This window comes from Anolis sagrei, chromosome 11, assembly GCF_037176765.1.
Source record: "Anolis sagrei isolate rAnoSag1 chromosome 11, rAnoSag1.mat, whole genome shotgun sequence".
In the NCBI taxonomy this organism is placed as follows: Eukaryota; Metazoa; Chordata; class Lepidosauria; order Squamata; family Dactyloidae; genus Anolis; species Anolis sagrei.
In genome coordinates this window covers 35,640,218-35,661,117 of record NC_090031.1, presented here as the reverse complement: position 1 = coordinate 35,661,117, position 20,900 = coordinate 35,640,218, and the positions used below count along the sequence as shown (strand labels likewise).

At 43.3% G+C, this 20,900-nt stretch overlaps 2 protein-coding genes across 2 annotated transcripts in view; both read right to left on the bottom strand.

Moving 5' to 3' along the window:
* The window catches only part of ULK2 (unc-51 like autophagy activating kinase 2), a gene marked incomplete at its 3' end in the record, with an annotated part of 41,374 nt that extends 37,801 nt beyond the window's left edge, over nucleotides 1-3,573 (bottom strand). Inside the window, 1 exon segment of the mRNA XM_067472220.1 lies at nucleotides 1,012-3,573. Within this exon segment, the coding sequence (XP_067328321.1) occupies nucleotides 1,012-1,101 (90 nt within the window).
* Nucleotides 3,574-8,599: 5,026 nt separating this feature from the next.
* NLE1 (notchless homolog 1) lies at nucleotides 8,600-20,371 on the bottom strand. Its single transcript, XM_067472219.1, has 12 exons — nucleotides 20,198-20,371; nucleotides 18,223-18,440; nucleotides 16,571-16,650; nucleotides 16,098-16,174; nucleotides 15,089-15,186; nucleotides 14,792-14,984; nucleotides 11,757-11,892; nucleotides 11,132-11,178; nucleotides 10,776-10,978; nucleotides 10,488-10,647; nucleotides 9,210-9,280; nucleotides 8,600-9,071 (listed from the first exon to the last, which is right to left on the bottom strand). Exons 1-12 carry the CDS (start codon nucleotides 20,336-20,338, stop codon nucleotides 9,059-9,061), a joined length of 1,437 nt encoding a protein of 478 aa, XP_067328320.1. The 5' UTR covers nucleotides 20,339-20,371; the 3' UTR covers nucleotides 8,600-9,058.
* Nucleotides 20,372-20,900: the final 529 nt, after the last annotated feature.

The window sequence follows — 20,900 nt, the reverse complement described above, 5'->3', positions numbered from 1 at the left end:
CCACCTTGATTGAGCACTGAATGACTTTGCAGCTTCAAACACTGGCTGATTCCTGCCTGGGGGGGGGGGGGGATCCTTTGTTGGGAGGTGTTAGCTGGCCCTAATTTTTTTCATGTCGGGAATTGAAAAGACCAAAAACACAAGACATGCCAGACTAAAAGGGTACTGCAAAGGCAGTGGTTTCTTCTGGAGAAATCATAATAATACAAATGTGGATTGGAAGGACCCAAAACATTCATAAGACTTGGGTTGCGGTGCGTTTTCTGGCCATGTTCCAGAAGCATTCTCTCCTGACATTTCGCATACATCTATGGCAGCCATCCCCAGAGGTTGGGAGGTCAGCTGGAAACTAAGCAAGTGGATTTATATATACATACATACACACACATCTCTGTGGAATGATGTCCAGAATGGAGGAAAAAACTCTTGTCTGCTTGAGGCAAGTGTGAATGTTGCTATTGACCACCTTGGCTAGCACTCAATGGCCCTGTAGCTTCAAACACTGGATGATTCCTGCCTGGGGGGGGGGGGGGGTCATTTGTTGGGAGGTGTTAGCTGGCCCTGATTTTTTCAAATTCAAACGTGGATTGAAAGGACTAAAAACACAAGACTTGATAGCCTAAAATGGTACTGCATGATGGTGGGTTGTTGTATGTGGGTTTTCCAGGCTGCCTGGCTATGTTCCGGAAGCATTCTCTCTTGACGTTTCACCCACATCTATGGCATCCCCAGAGGTTGTGAGCCATCCCCAGAGGTTGTGAAGTCAGCTGGAAACTAAGTAAGTGGGTTTATATAGATATATCTATATCTATATATCTGTGGAATGATGTCCAGGGTGGGAGAAAGGGGACGGCAAGATGGTGGTTCCTGCTGCGGAAATAAACAACACAAATGTGGATCAGAAGGAAAAACACAACACAACACAGGAGTTGTGGCTGGTCCAGAAGCTCTTCCTTGCTGCAAATGTCAATCAAATCCCCCCCCAAAAGAAGAAGCCCTGCTGTTGTTTACCTTGCGATGGCGGCCTTTGAAGACCACGGCGAAGGCGCCATGTCCGATGAGGTCCTTCTTGCTGTATTCAAAGTCGCCCACCGCCTCCATGGTGGCCGGATGGGCATCAAGACAGACAGGAGGGGTTATTTGGGGGTCGTGGGGGGGCGGTTGAGAGGGTTGTGAGGCTGCTGTTGTGGTTGTTATTGTGCTCTCCCAAGGGGAAGAGATGGGGGGCCAGGAGAGGCAGGGAAGGGGGCCGGGGTCTCACATCTGGCGCCAGGGAGAGGAAGGGGCCCCAGCCTGCTCCAAAGGGCCCCCAAAGGCCTGCATGACCCCCAAACAATTGGAGTCGGGGGGCCTGAGCTGGCTATTCGGATGACCCCAAAGCAAGGAGACTGGGGGGGCATGGGGTCCCCAAAAACAGGGGGGGACCAGAAGTCGTCTCTATGGGGGGGAAAGGAAGCCTAGGATGACCCCTCCATGGGGAAAACAGGAAGGATGGAGAGGAGGAGATGGAGGCCAAAGGCACAGAATACGGGGTGCATTCAGGGTGTCTATTGGGGCACTTCGCTATATATACATACATATATATATAGGTTTTAAGGCTTTTATAGCACCTCAAGTTGGCATCAGAAACAGCCAGAAAAATATATTTTTTTTAAGATGGATTAAAAACCTATGATGTCCAGGGAAGGGGGTAGGATATAGTAAATTGTCCCCAAAATTGGAGGAAAACAGAACCAGAAAATATCCTTAAGAACACATGATGTCCAGCAAAGGGAGGGAGATTCTGACTCTTAAAGGAAAGAGCAATGTCTGCAAATTAGGAAAATAGAACCGGAAAATACGATCCTTTTTTTGGGTGGATTAAAAAACCTATAATGTCCAAAGGAAATAGGAAATCAAGTCTCAAAAGATGGAGTAACGTCTCCAAAATAAGTGAGTAGTATCCCCAAATAATGAGGATTTCTGGAGGTAAACAGAACCAGAAAATATTGTCCTTTTTGGGGGGCTTCAAACCCCACGATGTCCAATGAAGGAGAGATGATAGTGAGCTCCAAAGGAAGGAACAATGTCCCCAAATAATGGGGATTTCTGGAGGTAAACAGAACCTTTTTGGGGTGCTTCAAACCCCGCAATGTCCAGGGAAAGAGATACGGTATTGAGTCTCAAAGGAAGGAACAATGTCCCCAAATTATGGGGATTTCTGGAGGTAAACAAAACCAGAAAATGCAATCCTTTTGGGTTAAGATTAAAAACCAATGATGCCCAGCAAAGGAAATAGGGTATCGATTCTCAAAAGATGGAGTAACGTCCCCAAATAAGTGAGTAGTATCCCCAAAGAGGGATTTCTGGAGGTAAACAGAACCAGAAAATATTGTCCTTTTTGGGGGGCTTCAAACCCCACAATGTCCACTGAAGGAAATACAATATCGAGTCTCAAAAGAAGGCGCAATGTCCCCAAATAATGGGGATTTCTGAAGGTAAACAAGACAAAAAATATTATCCTTTTTGGGGGTGGATTAAAATCCCACAATGTCCAGCGAAGGAAATAAGATTTTGAGCCTTGAAAGAAGGTGCAATGTCCCCAAATAGGGATTTCTGGAGGTAAACACAACCAGAAAATAAGGTCCTTTTTTGGGGTGCTTCAAACCCCACGATGTCCAGAGAAGGAGATACTATATCGAGTCTCAAAAGAAGGCAAAATGGCTCCAAATAATGGGGATTTCTGAAGGTAAACAAGACAAAAAATACTATCCTTTTTGGGGGTGGATTAAAACCTTTCAATGTCCAGCGAAGGAAATATGATCGGAAGGAGGAACGTCCCCAATTTCAGAAGGTAAACAGAACCAGAAAATAAGGTCCTTTTTTGGGGTGCTTCAAACCCCACGATGTCCAGAGAAGGAAATACGATATCGAGTCTCAAAAGAAGGCAAAATGTCTCCAAATAATGGGGATTTCTGGAGGTAAACAAGACAAAAATATTATCCTTTTTGGGGGTGGATTAATGAAGGTAAACAAATAAAAAAATATTATCCTTTTTTGGGGGTGGATTAAAACCCTTCAAATCCCACAGTGAAGGAAATATTTGAGTCTCGAAAGAAGGTGCAATGTCCCCAAATGGGGGTTTCTGGGGGGAAATGTCACAATTTCCTTCCCCAAAACAGAGATAATAACAAAGAAATGGGTGGGAAGGGTCCCCAACCCCTTGGCAATAGTGGCAAAAGGATCAATATCAAGGGGAGAGACTGACTGAGGAGGGGGATCGATGGAAATGGGATGGGAGAGGAAGGCCCTTCCTTGCCAAGGAATCTCAAAAGTGAGGCCTACACAGCTGGAAGGAGGAAGGGGTCCCCCCTCTTGGGCTTCTCACATCCTGGCCCCCCAAAATAATCCGCTTTGGGTCGGAAAAGGAGCCCAATCTAAGCTGGAGCCGAGTGGAGAGAGTCCCAAGGCCGGTCTCTCTCAGTAGACATCCACAGCCAGGCCTCTGTTGTTGTCTTCCTTCCTCTCTCAGCAACAAACGTCCTTCTCCGCCGGCGCCCGGCTCCCGACTGACGAAGCTTCCGCGCAAGGAAAGGGTTCTTATAGGACGCATCGCGCAGGCGCGCTTTCTGCGTCTCCTTCCGCCGTGAGGCGCTAAAGGGGCGGGGCCAAAAGAAGGGAAAAAAGAGTCCGCGCGGAGGAGACTCGGAAGGGAAGCGCCTTCTTTCGCCTCCGCGCGGCGGAAAGGTTCTTACGCAACGCATCGCGCAGGCGCAGTCCCGGCGTCTCCTTCCGCCGCGAGAGGCAAAAGGGGCGGGGCCAAGGAGAAGAAAAGAGTCCGCCCGCGGGAAAATTGAATGGGCTTCTCTGACTGCTGCCTTCTCATTGGTTGGGATTATTACTATTATAATAGTCCATTCATTGTATATAATTACATTATAATAGTCCATTAATTGTATTTCACACTGGTGGAAAGTTCATTTTGCATGAATGTGTTTGTTTTTATTTCATGCAAATATTTTCCTATTATTATATGTTTATAATATATATATTACTAGTTGTGCCCTGCCACGCGTTGCTGTGGCCTATAGTAAAACTTATCAAAGTTGAGGTAGATATCTGGACTATTATGAAAGAGAGGTCCCTACCTCTTCCTTCCCCCTTTTCCTCCCCCTTTCTCTCCTTTCTTCCTTCTCTACCTCTTTCTTTCTTTCACTACTTGGTTTCATCCTTCTCTCTTTCCTTCATTCCCTCCCCCTTTCTTCCTTTGCCTTTCTTCCCTCCCTGTTTGCTTCCTTCTTTCTCTTTTTATTTCCTTTTATTTCACCACCATCATAACAATAACAATAATGCAATGCATTGCCTCTGGCACCTGACACCTCTCCCATTCCCCCTCAAAGGGTCTCAGAGGAACAATAGCATCATCATCATAATCATAGAAATAACAACCTTTACCCGCCACGTGTTGCTGTGGCCAATCTTCCCTCTTTCTCTCCTTCTTTCTCTCCTTCCTTCCTTCCTTCCTTCCTTCCTTCCTTCCTTCCTTCCAGGCGTGAAGTAAAAGGAGGTACGATTGGGGCAGGGGAGTGATGGAGCGTGGGGTTGCGTGTGTGTGTGCGGCAGCGGGGGGAGTGATGGAGCGTGGGGTTGCGTGTGTGTGTGCGGCAGCGGGGGGAGTGATGGAGCGTGGGGTTGCGTGTGTGTGTGCGGCAGCGGGGGGAGTGATGGAGTGTGGGGTTGTGTGTGTGTGTGCGGCAGGGGTGTGTGTGTGTGCGGGAAGCGGCGCGGCGGGGCTTGGAGTGGGCATGGTTTCCGCAGAGGGAACGTTGGCTGGAAGGGCATGTGCGCGCGCCAGGGAACTTGCGGCTGGGCACCAATGCGCATGCTCAGTTGTTTTGCCGTTTTGTGAGTGTGTTGTTGTGTTGTTTTTCATTTTGAGTAGATATGTTTGTACCTTGTGGGTTGTGTTATGAGTATGGGAATTTTGGTTAAGTTTCGTTGGGGTTTTTTTGAGTTTTGTTCTTTTGCCGTTTTGTGAGTGTATTGTTGTGTTGTTTTTCATTTTGAGTAGATATGTTTGTACCTTGTGGGTTGTGTTATGGGCACGGGGATTTTGGTTAAGTTTCGTTGGGGGGTTTTTGAGTTTTGTTGTTTTGCCGTTTTGTGAGTGTGTTGTTGTGTTGTTTTTCATTTTGAGTAGATATGTTTGTACCTTGTGGGTTGTGTTATGGGCACGGGGATTTTGGTTAAGTTTCGTTGGGGGGTTTTTGAGTTTTGTTTCCTCGTTGGATGCCCCTCACAAATTTATATATATAGATTATATATATTTAATAATAATAAATACAATTTAAATATATAATCATATTTCAAATCATAATCAAATTGTATTTACATTTAATTGTATTATTATTAAATATTTATTTGAATATTTAATAATACAATTATATATTATATTATCATATATCATTCACATATTATAACATATAATATCTATTAATGTATGTTTGTGTATGTGTATATATATATATCCATATATTACATATATTCACGTATTATAATATCTATTAGTGTAATAGTTTGTATGTATATATATATATATCCATATATTACCTATATTCACATATTATAATATACATATCTATTAATGTAATATAGTTTGTGTGTGTGTATGTACATATATATATATATATATATATCCATATTATATTACAGTATATTAATAGATATTATAATATTACACCATATATTACAATGCATGCTAATATATTATAACATATAAATACTGTATCTATTAATATATTAATAGATATTAGAATATATATATATATATATACATACACCTATCATATTATGGTATATTAATAGATATTATAGCATTACACCATATATTATATTGCAATATATATAATATATTGTAACATATAAAATACTGTATCTATTAATAGAATATATTAGTATATATATACACCTAATATTATCGTATATTAATAGATGTTATAGTATTGCACCATATATTATATTACAATATATATAATATATTATAACAGATAAAATACTGTATCTATTAATATAATAAAAGATAATATATTAGAGTAATATATATTACACATACACATACACACACCTAATATTATGGTATATTAATAGATGTTATAGTATTGCACCATATATTATATTACAATATATATAATATATTATAACAGATAAAATACTGTATCTATTAATATAATAAAAGATAATATATTAGAGTAATATATATTACACATACACATACACACACCTAATATTATGGTATATTAATAGATGTTATAGTATTGCACCATATATTATATTACAATATATATAATATATTATAACAGATAAAATACTGTATCTATTAATATAATAAAAGATAATATATTAGAGTAATATATATTACACATACACATACACACACCTAATATTATGGTATATTAATAGATATTATAGTATTGCACCATATATTATATTACAATATATATAATATATTAGAATATATATATATATACACCTATCATATTATGGTATATTAATAGATATTATAGTATTACAACATATATTATATTACAATACATGCTAATATAATATTATAGTAATGTTATATTACTATAATATATATGTATTATATTATGATATATTAATACATTACAGTAACACATATTATAAAATGCAATATATTCTAATAGTGTATCTATTAATGTAATATAATTTGTGTACATACATATATATAAATGCACATTATATTATGCTATATTAAGAGAGGCAATATTTTCTGCTATATTAATATAATGTTGATATAGATGTTATTATATTACCATACATTAATGTTATTATTATGTCAGATGGCAGGCAACCCTTCCGATTCCACGGCATTCCCTTTGAGCCGTGTTCACAATCTCCCGATGGGCGCTTCCGGTGCAAAGTGGGACCCAGGGACTTGCGTTTTGTTTTTATAGTAAACACAGGCAACGTAGAGGCTGACAAGGCAAGTCTCAGGCAAAGGCGCCCATGGACGGAGATGGCTTTGGAGAGAAGGGCAGAGCTCCCGTATGCGTGCATGTGTGTGTGTGCGTGCGCATTGAGCGATGTGGGTGAGGGAAAGCGCCCTGGGGCGTGGTTCCCGTTTGCACATCCGAGAAGCTGTCCAAGCGGATAAATGCCTTTCAGGGGAAAATGGGAACTCGATCGGAGAGCGAGAGTCATTTGAGGTCCTTCCTCTATCAGGAATAAAAGGATGGGTAAGATAGATATTTAGAGTGAGAGATGGATGATAGGTAGGTAGGTAGGTAGATAATTTAGAGAAATAGATGGATGGATAGATTAGACAGACAGACAGATAGATATTTAGAGTGAGAGATGGATGGATAAGATAGACTGATGGAGAGAGAGAGATATTTAGAGTGGAGGAATAAAAGGATGGGTAAGTTAGATATTTAGAGTGAGAGATGGATGATAGGTAGGTAGGTAGATAATTTAGATAGAGGGATAGATGGATGGATAGATTAGACAGATAGACAGACAGAATTGAGAGAGGGTTGATGGACAGATAAACAGAGAGATAGATAAGAGAGATATTTAGAGGGGGAGATGGATGGATTAGAGAGATAGAGAGAGAGAGAGATACCGAGAGAGATATGGATGGATGGATAAGATAGATAGATAGATAGATAGATAGATAGATAGATAGATAGATAGATAGGCACACAGACAGATAGATGGATGGATAGATATTTAGAGTGAGATATGGATATATAAAATGATAGACAGAAATAGATATTTAGATATTTAGAGAGATGGATGGTAGGTAGGTAGGTAGATATAGATGGAGAGAGAGATTTATATTTAGAGTGATAGAGGAATAGATGGATGGGTAAGATAGGTAGATACATAGATATTTGTTTACTTATTTACGGCATTCCTACGCCGCACTTCTCACCCCAAAGGGGACTCAGAGCAGCTTACAAGATATATATACATACAATATACTAAATTATTAGCACAGCACAATATCAGTATTATATATTACTATATTGCACTATATCATGATATTGTAATATTATTAGTAATATTACATGTAATGTAAATATATAATTATAATATTGTATTATTATTACTAGTATTACATTGTATTATATAGATAGAGGAATAGATGGATGGATGGATGGATGGATAAGATAGATAGATAGATAGATAGACAGACAGATAGATAAATAGAGTGAGAGATGGATGGATAGACAGAGAGGGAGGGAGATAGATAGATAGATAGATAGATAGATAGATATTTAGAGTTATAGAGGAATAAATAGATAGGTAAGATAGATATTTATAGTGAGAGATGGATATATAAGATGATAGATAGATAAGTCAGACAGACAGATAAATAGATATTTAGAGTGAGAGATGGATGGATGGATGGATGGATGATAGGTAGGTAGTTAGGTAGGTAGGTAGATAGATAAAGGGAGAGAGAGATATTTAGAGTGATAGAGGAATAGACGGATGGGTAAGATAGGCAGATCGATCTACCGGGTGATTTTAGTTTTTTTTCTAAATCTGTATTGGAAACTGTCAAAGCAGATCAATAGATTTCTGAGGCCAAATGGGAACTCAAGGTCCACTTTAGTGTAAAAAAAAAACATACATACATACATACATACATATATATATATATTTCAGGACTACAATTCCCATATGTTCCCCATTGCGCAAAGCGTGCTGGGGACGATGAGAGTTGTCATTGTGTGGTACGTGCTTGGCCCCTCCGGGACTGAACACGGAAGCAGTCCCGCTGCCCTTTGGGGGCTCGTCCAGGATAGACAGGGATGGTTTGTGGAGGGAAAGCGGAAAGGGAGGCCCGTTCTTCTTCCGATGCGGAAACCCCAGGGACGTCCTTTGCACTCCAGGGCGGGGCCTCCGGGGTCAAAGGTGGTCATCACCAGGTTCCCGCTGAGCAAGAGCGAGGGGAGCGTCCACGTTTCTCAAGCTGTCAATTCCGAGACGACAAGGCCATATCCGGGCTGGATGGATGAACGGCAGAGCGGAACAGCTCCAGTCCGCACCGCTATCGCCGCCATCTGTTTGAATGGAAAATAAGATGTTTATGGAACCCTTGACGGTTGGAAACCCTTTCTGAACAAACCTAGACAGGGAAACCGGAGGGTCGGTCCACCATAAGCCAGAAATGTCCTGGAAATACACAAGGAAAGACTTACATCCGGAGACATTTATCCTTCCCTCCGCTTGCCACGCGCTGGCCGTCGGGACTCCAGTCCACCGCATACACCTGGGAACAACAACACGCAGGAAACATTCCATTAACAAACCCAAAGAAGCCCCTTCTCACGCAGGTTGGAAACCCAGAGTATTGGAAGGTCTTGCAGAGTAGTAGTATTATTACTGTTACGGATAATAATTTTTACTATTATTATTATTATTTTGTTTTTACTATTATTGTTATATTATTATTATTATATAACAACACAGCACACATGCACATTAGGTGAAAGTGTCTTATGTTATATATATATATATATATACACACACACACACACACAAAATGTTGTTGTTGTTATTATTGCATATACATAGCAACACAGCACACATGCACATTAAGTCCAAGTACCTTTTTTATATATATATATGCATACATTCACACACACACACACACAAGTATTGTTATTATTATTATTATTACATGTACATAACAAGACAGCAAACATGCACATTAGGTCCAAGTGTCTTATGCTTTTTATACACACACACACACACACACAATATTGTTGTTGTTATTATTGCATGTACATAGCAACACAGCACACATGCATATTAAGTCAAAGTATCTATATCTATATCAATATACACACACACACATACAAACACATACATAAGTATTGCTGTTATTATTATGGGCAACAACATTGTGTAACACGATGATTTTTGTTGTTGTTATTATTATTATTATTATTATTGGCAACAACACTGTATAACACAATGATTTTTCTTCCTGGGTCATCAATGTCCTAATTTCCTATCATAAAAACATGGAGAAAAGTGTATTACACTGCAAAAAGTTTGTGTTTACATGACACACAATACAAAACTTTATTATAGTGACTGATGGCACTAAGCGGGGCACAAGAGTGTGTGTGTGTACAGAGAGAGTAAATAATGTTTAGTGCTGGGTGTTCACTTAGAGTAGCCACGCGACCCTTCGCTAGGACTGTTTCGGAAGCCACGGAGAAAAATACTTGGGCGTCATCCGCATACCCATCACGCCGCGGCCCATCTCTCCGGACAATCTCTTTCAGGTCAATGTCCAGAAGCATTGGGGACAGAGAAACCCCTTCTGGGGTGCCACATAACACCTCCTTTTTGGAAGAGTATATATCCCAGGCATGGGCCAACTTTGGCCCTCCTTCCAGGTGTTTTGAACTACAATTCCCACAATTCCCTGGAGGGTTGAACTGGGAACGAGCGGGAAGAGGCCTGACCTCGTCCGCGTGTCCCGGCAAATCGACGGCCAGCTTCCGCGTCTTGGCGTCCCACACTTTGAGGGTGCTGTCGCTGCTCCCGCTGACCAGCAAGCGGCTGTCGGCGGACCACGCGATCTGGTACACGGCGGAGACGTGGCCTCGCAGGGCGGCCAGGTACCTGAGCGAGAGAGAGAGAGAGAGAGAGAGAGAGGAACGGGGACAACAGAGGCGGTCAACCTCCGCCGGAAGTGACCCGTTGTGTGCGTACGATTCCACAAATCCGCCACCGCCAGCACTGCCACGTACTTCCCGGTCTTGCCGTCCCACAGCTTGACGGACTTGTCGAAGGAGGCGCTGGCGACGAGGCGTGTGTCGGGCGAAAAGACGACCTGGTTGACGAGCGCTTGGTGGCCGGTCATCCTGGCCAGCGGCTTCTTGTCCTCGGCCGGCGACCACAGGAAGAGCGTGAAGTCGTCCGAGCCGGAGACCAGCCGCTCGGGGCCCTGGCCCTGTCACAACCACAACCCACAGGCATTAAATGAGACACAATCACAACCCACAGGCATTCATCATTGCGGAAGGGGAGTCGAGTCAAGGTGGGCGGTCCCGAGGTGCAAACACCCGACTCAGCGTTGAGACAACAAGAAGGCCAACGTACGTACCCGGACTTGGTTGTATCTCCGCAAGGCTTTCTCCTGGATTTCTGCCACTGCCAGGAAGGAAAGGAAAGACAGTCAGGAGAAACACATTGTGCATTGTGTCATTGTTGTATTCAAGGCACTGAATGTTTGTGTAGCGGAATATAAATAAAGCATAATATTATTAATTGTTGTTGTATTAAAGGCGCTGAATGTTTGTGTAGAGGATTATAAATAAAGCGTATTATTATTATTATTATTATTATTGATTGTTATATTAAAGACACGGAATGTTTGTGTAGCGGAATATAAAGCATATTATTATTATTTATTGTTATATTAAAAGCACTGAATGTTTGTGTAGCGGAATATAAATAAAGCGTATTATTATTATTATTATTATTATTATTATTATTAATTGTATTAAAGGCACTGGATGTTTGTGTAACGGAATATAAATAAAGTGTATTATTATTATTATTATTATTATTATTGGAGTGTATTAAAGGGTCTGCAATGCCCAATTGTCATGACAGTTCCCCCCCCCCCCCAAGAGTCTATTGAAAGCAGGGAAGCCCCGAGGGTGGAGTCCGCTGAGGATGATTTGGGAAGTGAAGGGAGGGGCGAGGCGGGGGGGTGTGTCTCTCACGGGATCCTTGGACGTCCTGGGGGTTGACGGAGGCCTCGGCCGGCTCAAAGGCCCCCGTCCGCAGAACGTAGTCCGTGCTCAGCGCCATGGCGTTCACCCAGTGTGCGTGGCCCTGCAAAGTGCGGCACAAAACGCCCTGCAAAAAGAGGGAGGAAGAGGAAGGCGAGGAGGAAGATGAGGAAGAGAGGCGCTGGGCCAGGCTCAGGCCAAGGGGGCTGCCCGTGGTCTTCCCTCGAGGCCGAGAGAGTGGCACTCACCTAAAGGCAGCCAGTGGGTTAGCAGCCACACTCTACCTCTCTGTTTCCAACCTTCCTTTTCCTTCCTCTCTTTCCTTCCTCTCTCTCTCCTTCTTCTGCCCTTCCTCTCTTCTTTCCTCCCTTCCTTTCCTCTCTCTTCCCTTCCTCTCTCCCTCTTCTTTCCTTCCTCTGTTTGCTTTTCCTTCCTCTCTCTCCTTCCTTCCTCTCTTCTTTTCTTCCTTTATCTTTCCTTCTTCCCTTTTCTTCTTACACTTTCCTTCCTTTCCCTTTTTTCCTCCTTCCTCTCTCCCTCCTTCCATCCATCTCTTCCTTCCTCTTTCTTTCTTTCCTTCCTCTACCTTCCTTCCTCCCCCTTTCTTTCTTTCCTTCCTTCTTTCCTCTCTCCTTCCTCCCCTCTTTTCCTGTCTTTCCTCCCTCCTCAGCTTCCTTCCATCTATCCTTCCTTCCTTTTCCTCTTTCACCCTCCTCCCTTTTTGTCTTCCTCATTTCCTCCCTCTCTTTTTCCTTCCTTCCGTCCTTCCTCTCTTCTTTCCTCCCCTCCTTTCCTCTCTCCCCCTTCTTTCCTTCTGTCTTTCCTTCCATCCTCTGTTTGCTTTTCCTTCCTCTCTTTCCTTCCTTCATCTTTCCTTCCTCCCCTTTTTTCTTACTTTCCTTCCTCCTTTTCCTATTTTCTTCCTTCCTCTCTCCCTCCTTCCTCTCTTTCCTTCCTTCCCCTTCTTTCCTCTTTCTTTCCTCTATCTTCCTTCCTCCTTTTCTTCTTTCTTTCCTTCCTTCCCTCTCTTTCCTCCCCTCTTTTCCTGTCTTTCCTCCCTCCTCAGCTTCTTTCCCTCTATCCTTCCTTCCTTTTCCTCTTTCACTCTCATCCCTTTTTGTCTTCCTCCCTCATTTCCTTCCTCTCTTTTTCCTTCTTTCGTTCCTTCCTCTCTTTTTCCCCTTCCTCTCTGCCCTTTGTCTATCTTCCTCCCTCCCCCCGTCTCTCTCCTTCCTTCCTTCTTTCTGTCCTTCCTTCCCCCCTGTACAGAAGTGTTTATTATAATGTGTTTAAATCTGTATTTGTGTTTTACATTGGTTGCCTATGGCTGGAACGGCCTAGCTGTGAGAGATAGGTTGCCATGGAAACAAGGCAGAAGAGGAGGTGGGAGGAGCTTAGAGAGAAAAAGGTTTGAAAGTGACAGTTAAGTTTCAGTCAGGAGGAAGAGACCCTGAGAGAGTAGCAGAGTCAAATAGGGACTCTGAGAGAGTAATTCAGTCAGGAGGAAGAGATCCTGAGAGAGTAGCAGAGTCAGATAGGGACTCTGAGAGATTAGCTCAGTCAGGAGGAAGAGACCCTGAGAGAGTAGGAGAGTCAGTTAGGGACTCTGAGAGAGTAGCAGAGTCAGGGAAGAGACTCTGAGGAGTGAAGAGGTGTAGAGTTAGTTTAGTATTTGTGAATATTTCTTCAGCTAGGGAGCTGAAGGGTAAAACCTCGTTAGATTGCTTTGGTTAAAAGAACTAACAGAGGCTTTGTATGATTGCCAGTCGGTGGAAGACTGGAGTTCTATTATTTGATCCAGTATAGATCAAACAGTGAGAACATTCACAGCAGGGAACACTGAATAATAAAACCTTCACCAGAGCAAGAGTTTATAAGTTGTAACATCAAAAGCCTGAATTGTATCTCAACCAAGTCATATTGTAACCATCAAGTCTATGCCAAGCTGAACATCTTTATATTGCAACCACAAGCTTTGTTCAACAATAAACTTGTTCTCTTTGTTATTTTTAAAACTGCCTCATCTCCATTGATTTTACGTTCGGTGCATTCCACTCTACCAAAATTACCTCACAACGCAAACAGAGACTAACAGAGACTTTAATACCAGCGTCTCTATACATTATGGTGGCAGTTTAATTAGCATTGACGGAGGTTCCTTACAGTTTTTGGTGGCACTCGGTGGCATTAATACTTCTTTACACCCCCTTTCTCTGTGGTACCTCTTTCCTTCCTTCCGTCCTTCCTCTCTTCTTTCTTCCCCCCTCTCTCTCCTTCCTCTCTTCCTTCCTTCCTTCCTCTCTTTCTTTCCTTCCTTCCCCTTCTTTCCTTCCTCCCCTTCCTTCTTTCTTTCCTTCTTTCCTCTCTCTCCTTCCTCCCCTTTTTTCTTGTCTTTCCTCCTTCCTCAGCTTCCTTCCATCTATCCTTTTCCTCTTTTACCCTCCTCCCTTTTTGTCTTCCTCCCTCATTTCCTTCCTCCCTCTCTTTCTCCCCTTCGTCTATCTTCCTCCCTCCCTCTCTCCTCCTTCCTGCTTTCTCTCTGGCTCCTCTTTCCTTCCTTCTGTCCTTCCTCTCTTCTTTCCTCCCTCCCCTTCCTTCCTTCCTCTCTTTCTCCCCTCCCTCTCTGCCCTTTGTCTATCTTCCTCCCCCCCTCTCTCTTTCCTTCTTTCCTCCCTCCCTCTCTCCTCCTTCCTTCTTTCTGTCCTTCCTTCCCCCTTTCTCTCTGGTTCCTCTTTCCTTCCTTCTGTCCTTCCTCTCTCCTTTCCTTCCTCCCCCTCTCTCTCCTTTCTCTCCTTCTTTCCTTCCCTACAGATTTGACCTATAGGACCGATCTTCTCCATCACCTGGGGACGGCCTGCGTTGTCTCTGAGGCAACGAGAACCATAACAAGTGCCCTAACAACAACAACAACAACAACAACAATAGTGAATCAGTTCATTCCTGGATGGCCATGACCCTCCCCTTTCCTCGTGCCGGGGAGTGAGTGGGCGTGTGGGTGGGAGGGCGAGTGGGGGGGGTGTACGTACGTCGTGGGGCCTCCAGGCCTTGATGGTGCGGTCCTGGGAGGAGGAGTAGAGCAGCCCCTCCCCTCCCCACTTGACGCCCGTCACGGACTGCGTGTGCCCCGTCAGGATCCGCTCGCAGCGCCCGGACACCGTGTCCCACACGCGCACGCTCCCGTCCTTCGAGCCGCTGGCCAGGAACCGGCACTCGGGGTTCCTGCCGAGGGGGAGGGGGAGCGCGTTGAGGGGGGTGGGAGGCCCAAACCCAGAGGGGTTCCTTCCTTCCGGGGCCAAACCCCCCAAGGGGACCCCAAGACTCACCGGTGCAAGGGCTCCCAGCAGAGCGAGGTGATCCACTTGGCGTGCCCCGCCAGCGCCCGGCCCAACTGCGCCCCCGTCTGCGGGTCCCACAGGAAGATCTGCACAAAACACGCAAGACGACGCAGACACGCTCGGGACCGTTCCCCACAAACATGAGACCAGGCCGTAGAGTGATGCCCGCTCCAGGGGAGGGCCTCCTCTCGGGCGAGTCACATACTCTCAGCCCCGGAAAGGCCCGCCATGGCACCTGAAGGGACTTGGAAGGCCAAAAGAGACTCAACCGACCACCAAGGAAGCCCTTCGCCAAGACCAGGAATGGACGGAGCAGGACCCTCGCATGTGACTCAGGCCCTCCCTCCTCTCTCTTACCACCCTCTCCTTCCTTCCTTCTCTCCTTCCTCCCTCCGTTTCCTTCCTCTCTTTCCTTTTGTCTTTTGTTCCTTCTCTCTTTCCTTCCTCCTTCCTCCAGTCTTTCCTCCCTCATTCCCTCTCTCCCTCCTTCTCCATCCTTCCTCCCCTTGTCTTTTGTTCCTTCACTCTTTCTTTCCTTCCTTTCCACTTTCTTCCTCTTCTTTCTTCCCTTCTAGTTTCATCCTTCCTTCCATCTTTCCTTTCTTCCTCCTCTTCCCTTCCTCCCTTCCTTCACTCTTCCCTTCCTTCTCTCTGTCCTTTCTTCTTTCCTTTCCTTTCTTCATTCCTTCCCCTTCTTCTCCCTTTCCTTTTCTTTCCTTCCTCCTTTCTTCTCCCTTTCCTTTTCTTTCCTTCTTCTTTTCCTTCCCTTCCTTCTCTTTCCTTTCTTTCTCCTTTCCTTCCCTTTCTTCTCTTTCATTCCTTCCGTCACTTTCCCCTTCCTCCTTCCTTTCCTTCTCTCTTTCCTTTTCTTTCCTTTCTCCATTCCTTTCCTTTCTTCCCTTCCCTTCCCTTCCCTTCCTTCCTTCCTTCCCGTCCTCTCTGCAGGTCCGCTCTCTTCCTGGTGGAGACGCTTGTCCCGTCATCCTGGGTTGTTTACCTGGCCGTTCTTGCAACCGGACGCCAGCTTCCTTCCATCGGGAGACCAAGCGATGCTCAAGACCCAATGGCGGTGGCCTGGGTGACACACAAGGGGCAACAGAGAGAGTCAGGACCACTCCCCTCCATTTCTGAGCCAAAGAGCTGGCGTTGTCCATAGACACCTCTAAGGTCGTGTGGCCAGCATGACTGCATGGAGCACCCTTACCTTCCCGCAGTAGCGATACCTATTGATCTACTCACATTTGCATGTTTTTGAACTACTAGGTTGGCATAAGCTGGGGGGTTAAATATACTATAATAATATAATAATGTATATCAATATGTAATAATAATATAGTATAATAATAATAATAATAATAATAAGCTGTGTTTGAGTTTCCTTGTGGAGAGAGAAAGAGGGGTATAAATAAATATTATACAATATAATATAGTATAATAATAATAATAATAATAATAATAATAATAGCTCACCTTTAGCTGTGAAGTGGGGTGTCTCGGTGTTGAGGTCCCAGAAGCGCACGGTTGTGTCACCGGAGCCGCTGGCAAGGTATCTAAAGGAATAATAACAATAATAATACATATAATAATAATATATAATAACAACATAATAATATCCTAGGGCCTTGGAAAGAGCCCAATATTCAGAGAGGAAGCCCAGACACTTTGGCCTTGTGTGCACATGTGCTGTGTTGTTATGCACACGTAATATAGAATATATAATAACAATAATAATAATCTAATAACATATCTCTAATATGGGAAGAGCCTGCTGATATTCGGTGACGAAGCCCGGACACTCAGGCCTAATGTGCATGTGAGCTGTGTTGTTATGCACATGTAATATATAATAATATATTACAAATATATATAATAATGTTATAATACACCTCTAATATCCTAGGCCCTTGGGAAGAGCCCGATATTCAGAGACGAAGCCCAGACACTTGGGCCTAATGTGCATAAATACATATATAGATACATAGATGGGCACATAGATACATAGACACATAAATACTTGATACATAGATGGACACATAGATATGTAAATACATAAATACATAGATAGCTACATAGATAGATGGACACATACATAGATAAATAGATACATAGATGGATACATAGATACATAGACACATAAATACATAGATACATAGACGGACACATAGATATGTAAATACATAAATACATATATAGATACATAGATGGGCACATAGCTACATAAATAGATACATAGATGGACACATAGATACATAGACACATAGATACATAGATGGGCACACAGATATGTAGATACATAAATCCATATATAGATACATAGATGGGCACATAGCTACATAAATAGATACATAGATGGACACATAAATACGTAGACACATAAATACATATATAGATACACAGATGGGCACATAGCTACATAAATAGATACATAGATGGACACATAGATACGTAGACACATAAATACATAGATGGGCACATAGATACATAAATAGATACATAGATGGACACATAGATACATAGACACATAGACACATAGATGGGCACACAGATATGTAGATACATAAATACATATATAGATACATAGATGGGCACATAGCTACATAAATAGATACATAGATGGACACATAGATACATAGACACATAGATACATAGATGGGCACATAGATATGTAGATACATAAATACATATATAGATACATAGATGGGCACATAGCTACATAAATAGATACATAGAAGGACACATAGATACGTAGACACATAAATACATAGATACATAGATGGGCACATAGATACATAAATAGATACATAGATGGACACATAGATACATAGACACATACATAGATACATAGATGGGCACATAGATACATAGACACATAGACACATAGATGGGCACATAGATATGTAGATACATAAATACATATATAGATACATAGACATATAAATACATGGACACATAGACATAGATGGACTCATAGATATGTAGATACATAAATACATAGATACATAGATAGACACATAGATATGTAGATAATAGATAGATACATAAATAGACACATAGGTGCTGTTATGGACATGCAATAACAACAACAACAGCCGTAGTCGATCTCTAATAGCAACTGGACGTACTTGCCGGTGGGGCTGAAGGCGACGGCGATGACGGCCTCGCTGTGTCCCTCCAAGGAGCTGGTGCAGCGCGTGACGGCCCGGACCCGGAACACGGCCTGCGGCTGGTAGACCACGTCCAGCACACGCTCGGTCTCCACGTCCTGGCCGCACAGCGTCTTCTCCAAGGAGGCGACGATTTCGGAGTCGCCCACAAAGAAGGCCAAGGGCAGCGGATCCTCCTTCGAAAGGGAGAAGCACTATTATTTCTGGAGCAAGCAGGCTGTTAGGAATGGTGGGAGTTGGAGTCCAGAAACACCCCAAATTGTCCCATGCTGGGTCTAGAGCAAACCTCTGGGACCTGCAATGTCCCTCTTTTCCCATGTCTTTATGAGAGAACCCATTAGGAAACGACTTATCACCTGGGAACAAAAATAACTGTACTACATAGTGTGACATAATTATAATAATATAATATAATTATAATATAATACAATAATAAACAGAATAATAATATAATTACAGTATAATGCAACAATTAAATATAATAAACATAATAATATAATTATATTGAAAAATATAATAAATATAATACTATAATAACATATTACATTAATATAGTATGATAAACGTTATAATTATAATATAATAAACATTACAATTATTATAACATAATTCAATAATAGAAAAGCTTAATTATTATAATAATATAATATATTGTGCTATAGCAGGATGTCCCCTCCCCTCCAAAAAAGCCCAAGTCTTGGCAGTTTAATACACTTTTTAAAATGATAGAACCAACAAGGAAACGACATGGGTAACCCAGGAACGATAGTGACCTTGGACAAGAGTTGCATTCTTATTTGGAAAAACTACCCCAAGGTATTGTCTTTCTTTTCTTTTTTTTGTAGAACTGGCATTTCTAGCAACGTATTTGTGTCTATTATTATCATTATCCATATTAGGGGTGACAGTCATCTGTCAAGAGGGCTCTGGTGGTGCTTTTCCTGCCTGGCTGAAGAGTGGACAGATTGCATGCCCTTTGGGGGCCCCTTTTAACCCTAGGATGCTATTCTATTCTATTATTATTGTTATTAGGCTGGGCGGCCATCTGTCGGGAGGGCTTTGGTGGTGCTTTCCCAGAGGTTGGACTAGATGCCCTTTGGGGGACCCTTCCAACTCTAGGATTCTATAACAGATATAGATCTGTCACCCAACACAGTAGCTGTGTCTATTATTATTATTATTATTATTATTAATAGGCTGGACAGCCATCTGTCAGGAGGGCTTTGTTGGTGCTCTTCCTGCCTGGCAAGAAAAGGGTTGGCCTGGATGCCCTTTAGGTGCCACTTCCAACCCCAGGATGCTATTCTAATATTGTTATTGTTGTTGTTATTAGGCTGGACGACCATCTTTTGGGAGGGCTTTGATTGTGCTTTTCCTGCCTGGCTGAAGAGAAGGTGGACTAGATGCTCTTTGGGGGCCCTTTCCTAACCCTAGGGTGCTATTCCGTTATCTATTATTATTATTATTATTATTATCCTTATTGGGCTGGGTGGCCATCTGTCAGGAGGGCTTTGGTGGTGCTTTGAAGAGAGGGCGGACTGCATGCCCTTTGGGATCCCCTTCTATTCTATTATTATTATTAGGCTGGCCATCTTTAAGGAGGGCTTTGGTGGTGCTTTTCCTGCCTGGCTGAAGAGAGGGTGGACTAGATGCCCTTTGGGGGCCCCTTCCAACTCTAGGATTCCATTCTATTATTATTATTATTATTATTATTATTATTATTATTATTATTATTATTATTATTATTATTAGGCTGGGCGGCCATCTGTCGGGAGGGCTTTGGTGGTGCTCTTCCTGCCTAGCTTAAGAGAGGGCGGACTGGATGCCCTTTGGGGTCCCCTTCCAACCCCTGGATGGATGCTGTTCTGTTATTGTTATTCTTCTGATTGGGCCGCGCGGCCCTCTGCCGGGAGGGCTCTGTGGGGGTGCCGACCTGCTGTAGGAGGGCGTGGCAGACGAGCTGGAGCTTCTGTGGGGTGATGTCTGCGGGGACGTCGAAGGGCGAGCCCAGAGCCTGGCCGGACTCATCTTGGAACTGGATCAGGAGACGCGACATCGCCTCCATCGCCGCCATCTCCTCACCCACGTGGACACACCGGAACAGGGAGGAAGGAGGGAGGGAAGGAGGCGCGCTTGCGTCATCAGGCGGCGCCCAAGACAGACAGAGAGAAAGCAAGGGCTCTGCTGCCACCTGCTGGCAAGAGACAGGAAAGGCACTTGGAGGAACTCACCTTATTTGTTTATCTATCGTGTCAGGAGCAACCAGACAGTTGTATTACATTTTTAACAAAACACCAAGTTTGCAAGCTTGGTAGTGGGTTAGATGTCCTTTGATCAGTCTCTGGCCCCTTGGAGTGCCTCTGGTGTGGCCGCAAAGAGGTCCTCCCTGGTGCATCATGTGGCAGAAGGGCTCAGGGTGCATTGCAGCAGGTGGTGAGTGGTTTGCTCTTCTCCACACTCGCATGTTGTGGATTCCACTTTGTGGCCCCATTTCTTAAGGCTGGCTCTGCATCTCGTGGTGCCAGAGCACAGCCTGTTCAGCGCCTTCCAAGTCACCCAGTTTTCTGTGTCTCTCATCTGGTATCAGCCATGGTTTGAGGCTCTGGGTGTGGGCCTGCCACTTTTGGACTCTCGCT

Coding starts and splice junctions, on each gene's coding strand:
- NLE1 (XM_067472219.1), bottom strand. CDS start 20,338: ATGGCGGCGATGGAGGCGATGTCGCGTCTCCTGATCCAGTTCCAAGAT. Junction 16,651..18,222: donor GCCTTCAGCCCCACCGGCAA/GTACGTCCAGTT, acceptor TTATTCCTTTAG/ATACCTTGCCAGCGGCTCCG. Junction 11,179..11,756: donor CCAGGACGTCCAAGGATCCC/GTGAGAGACACA, acceptor CCTTCCTGGCAG/TGGCAGAAATCCAGGAGAAA.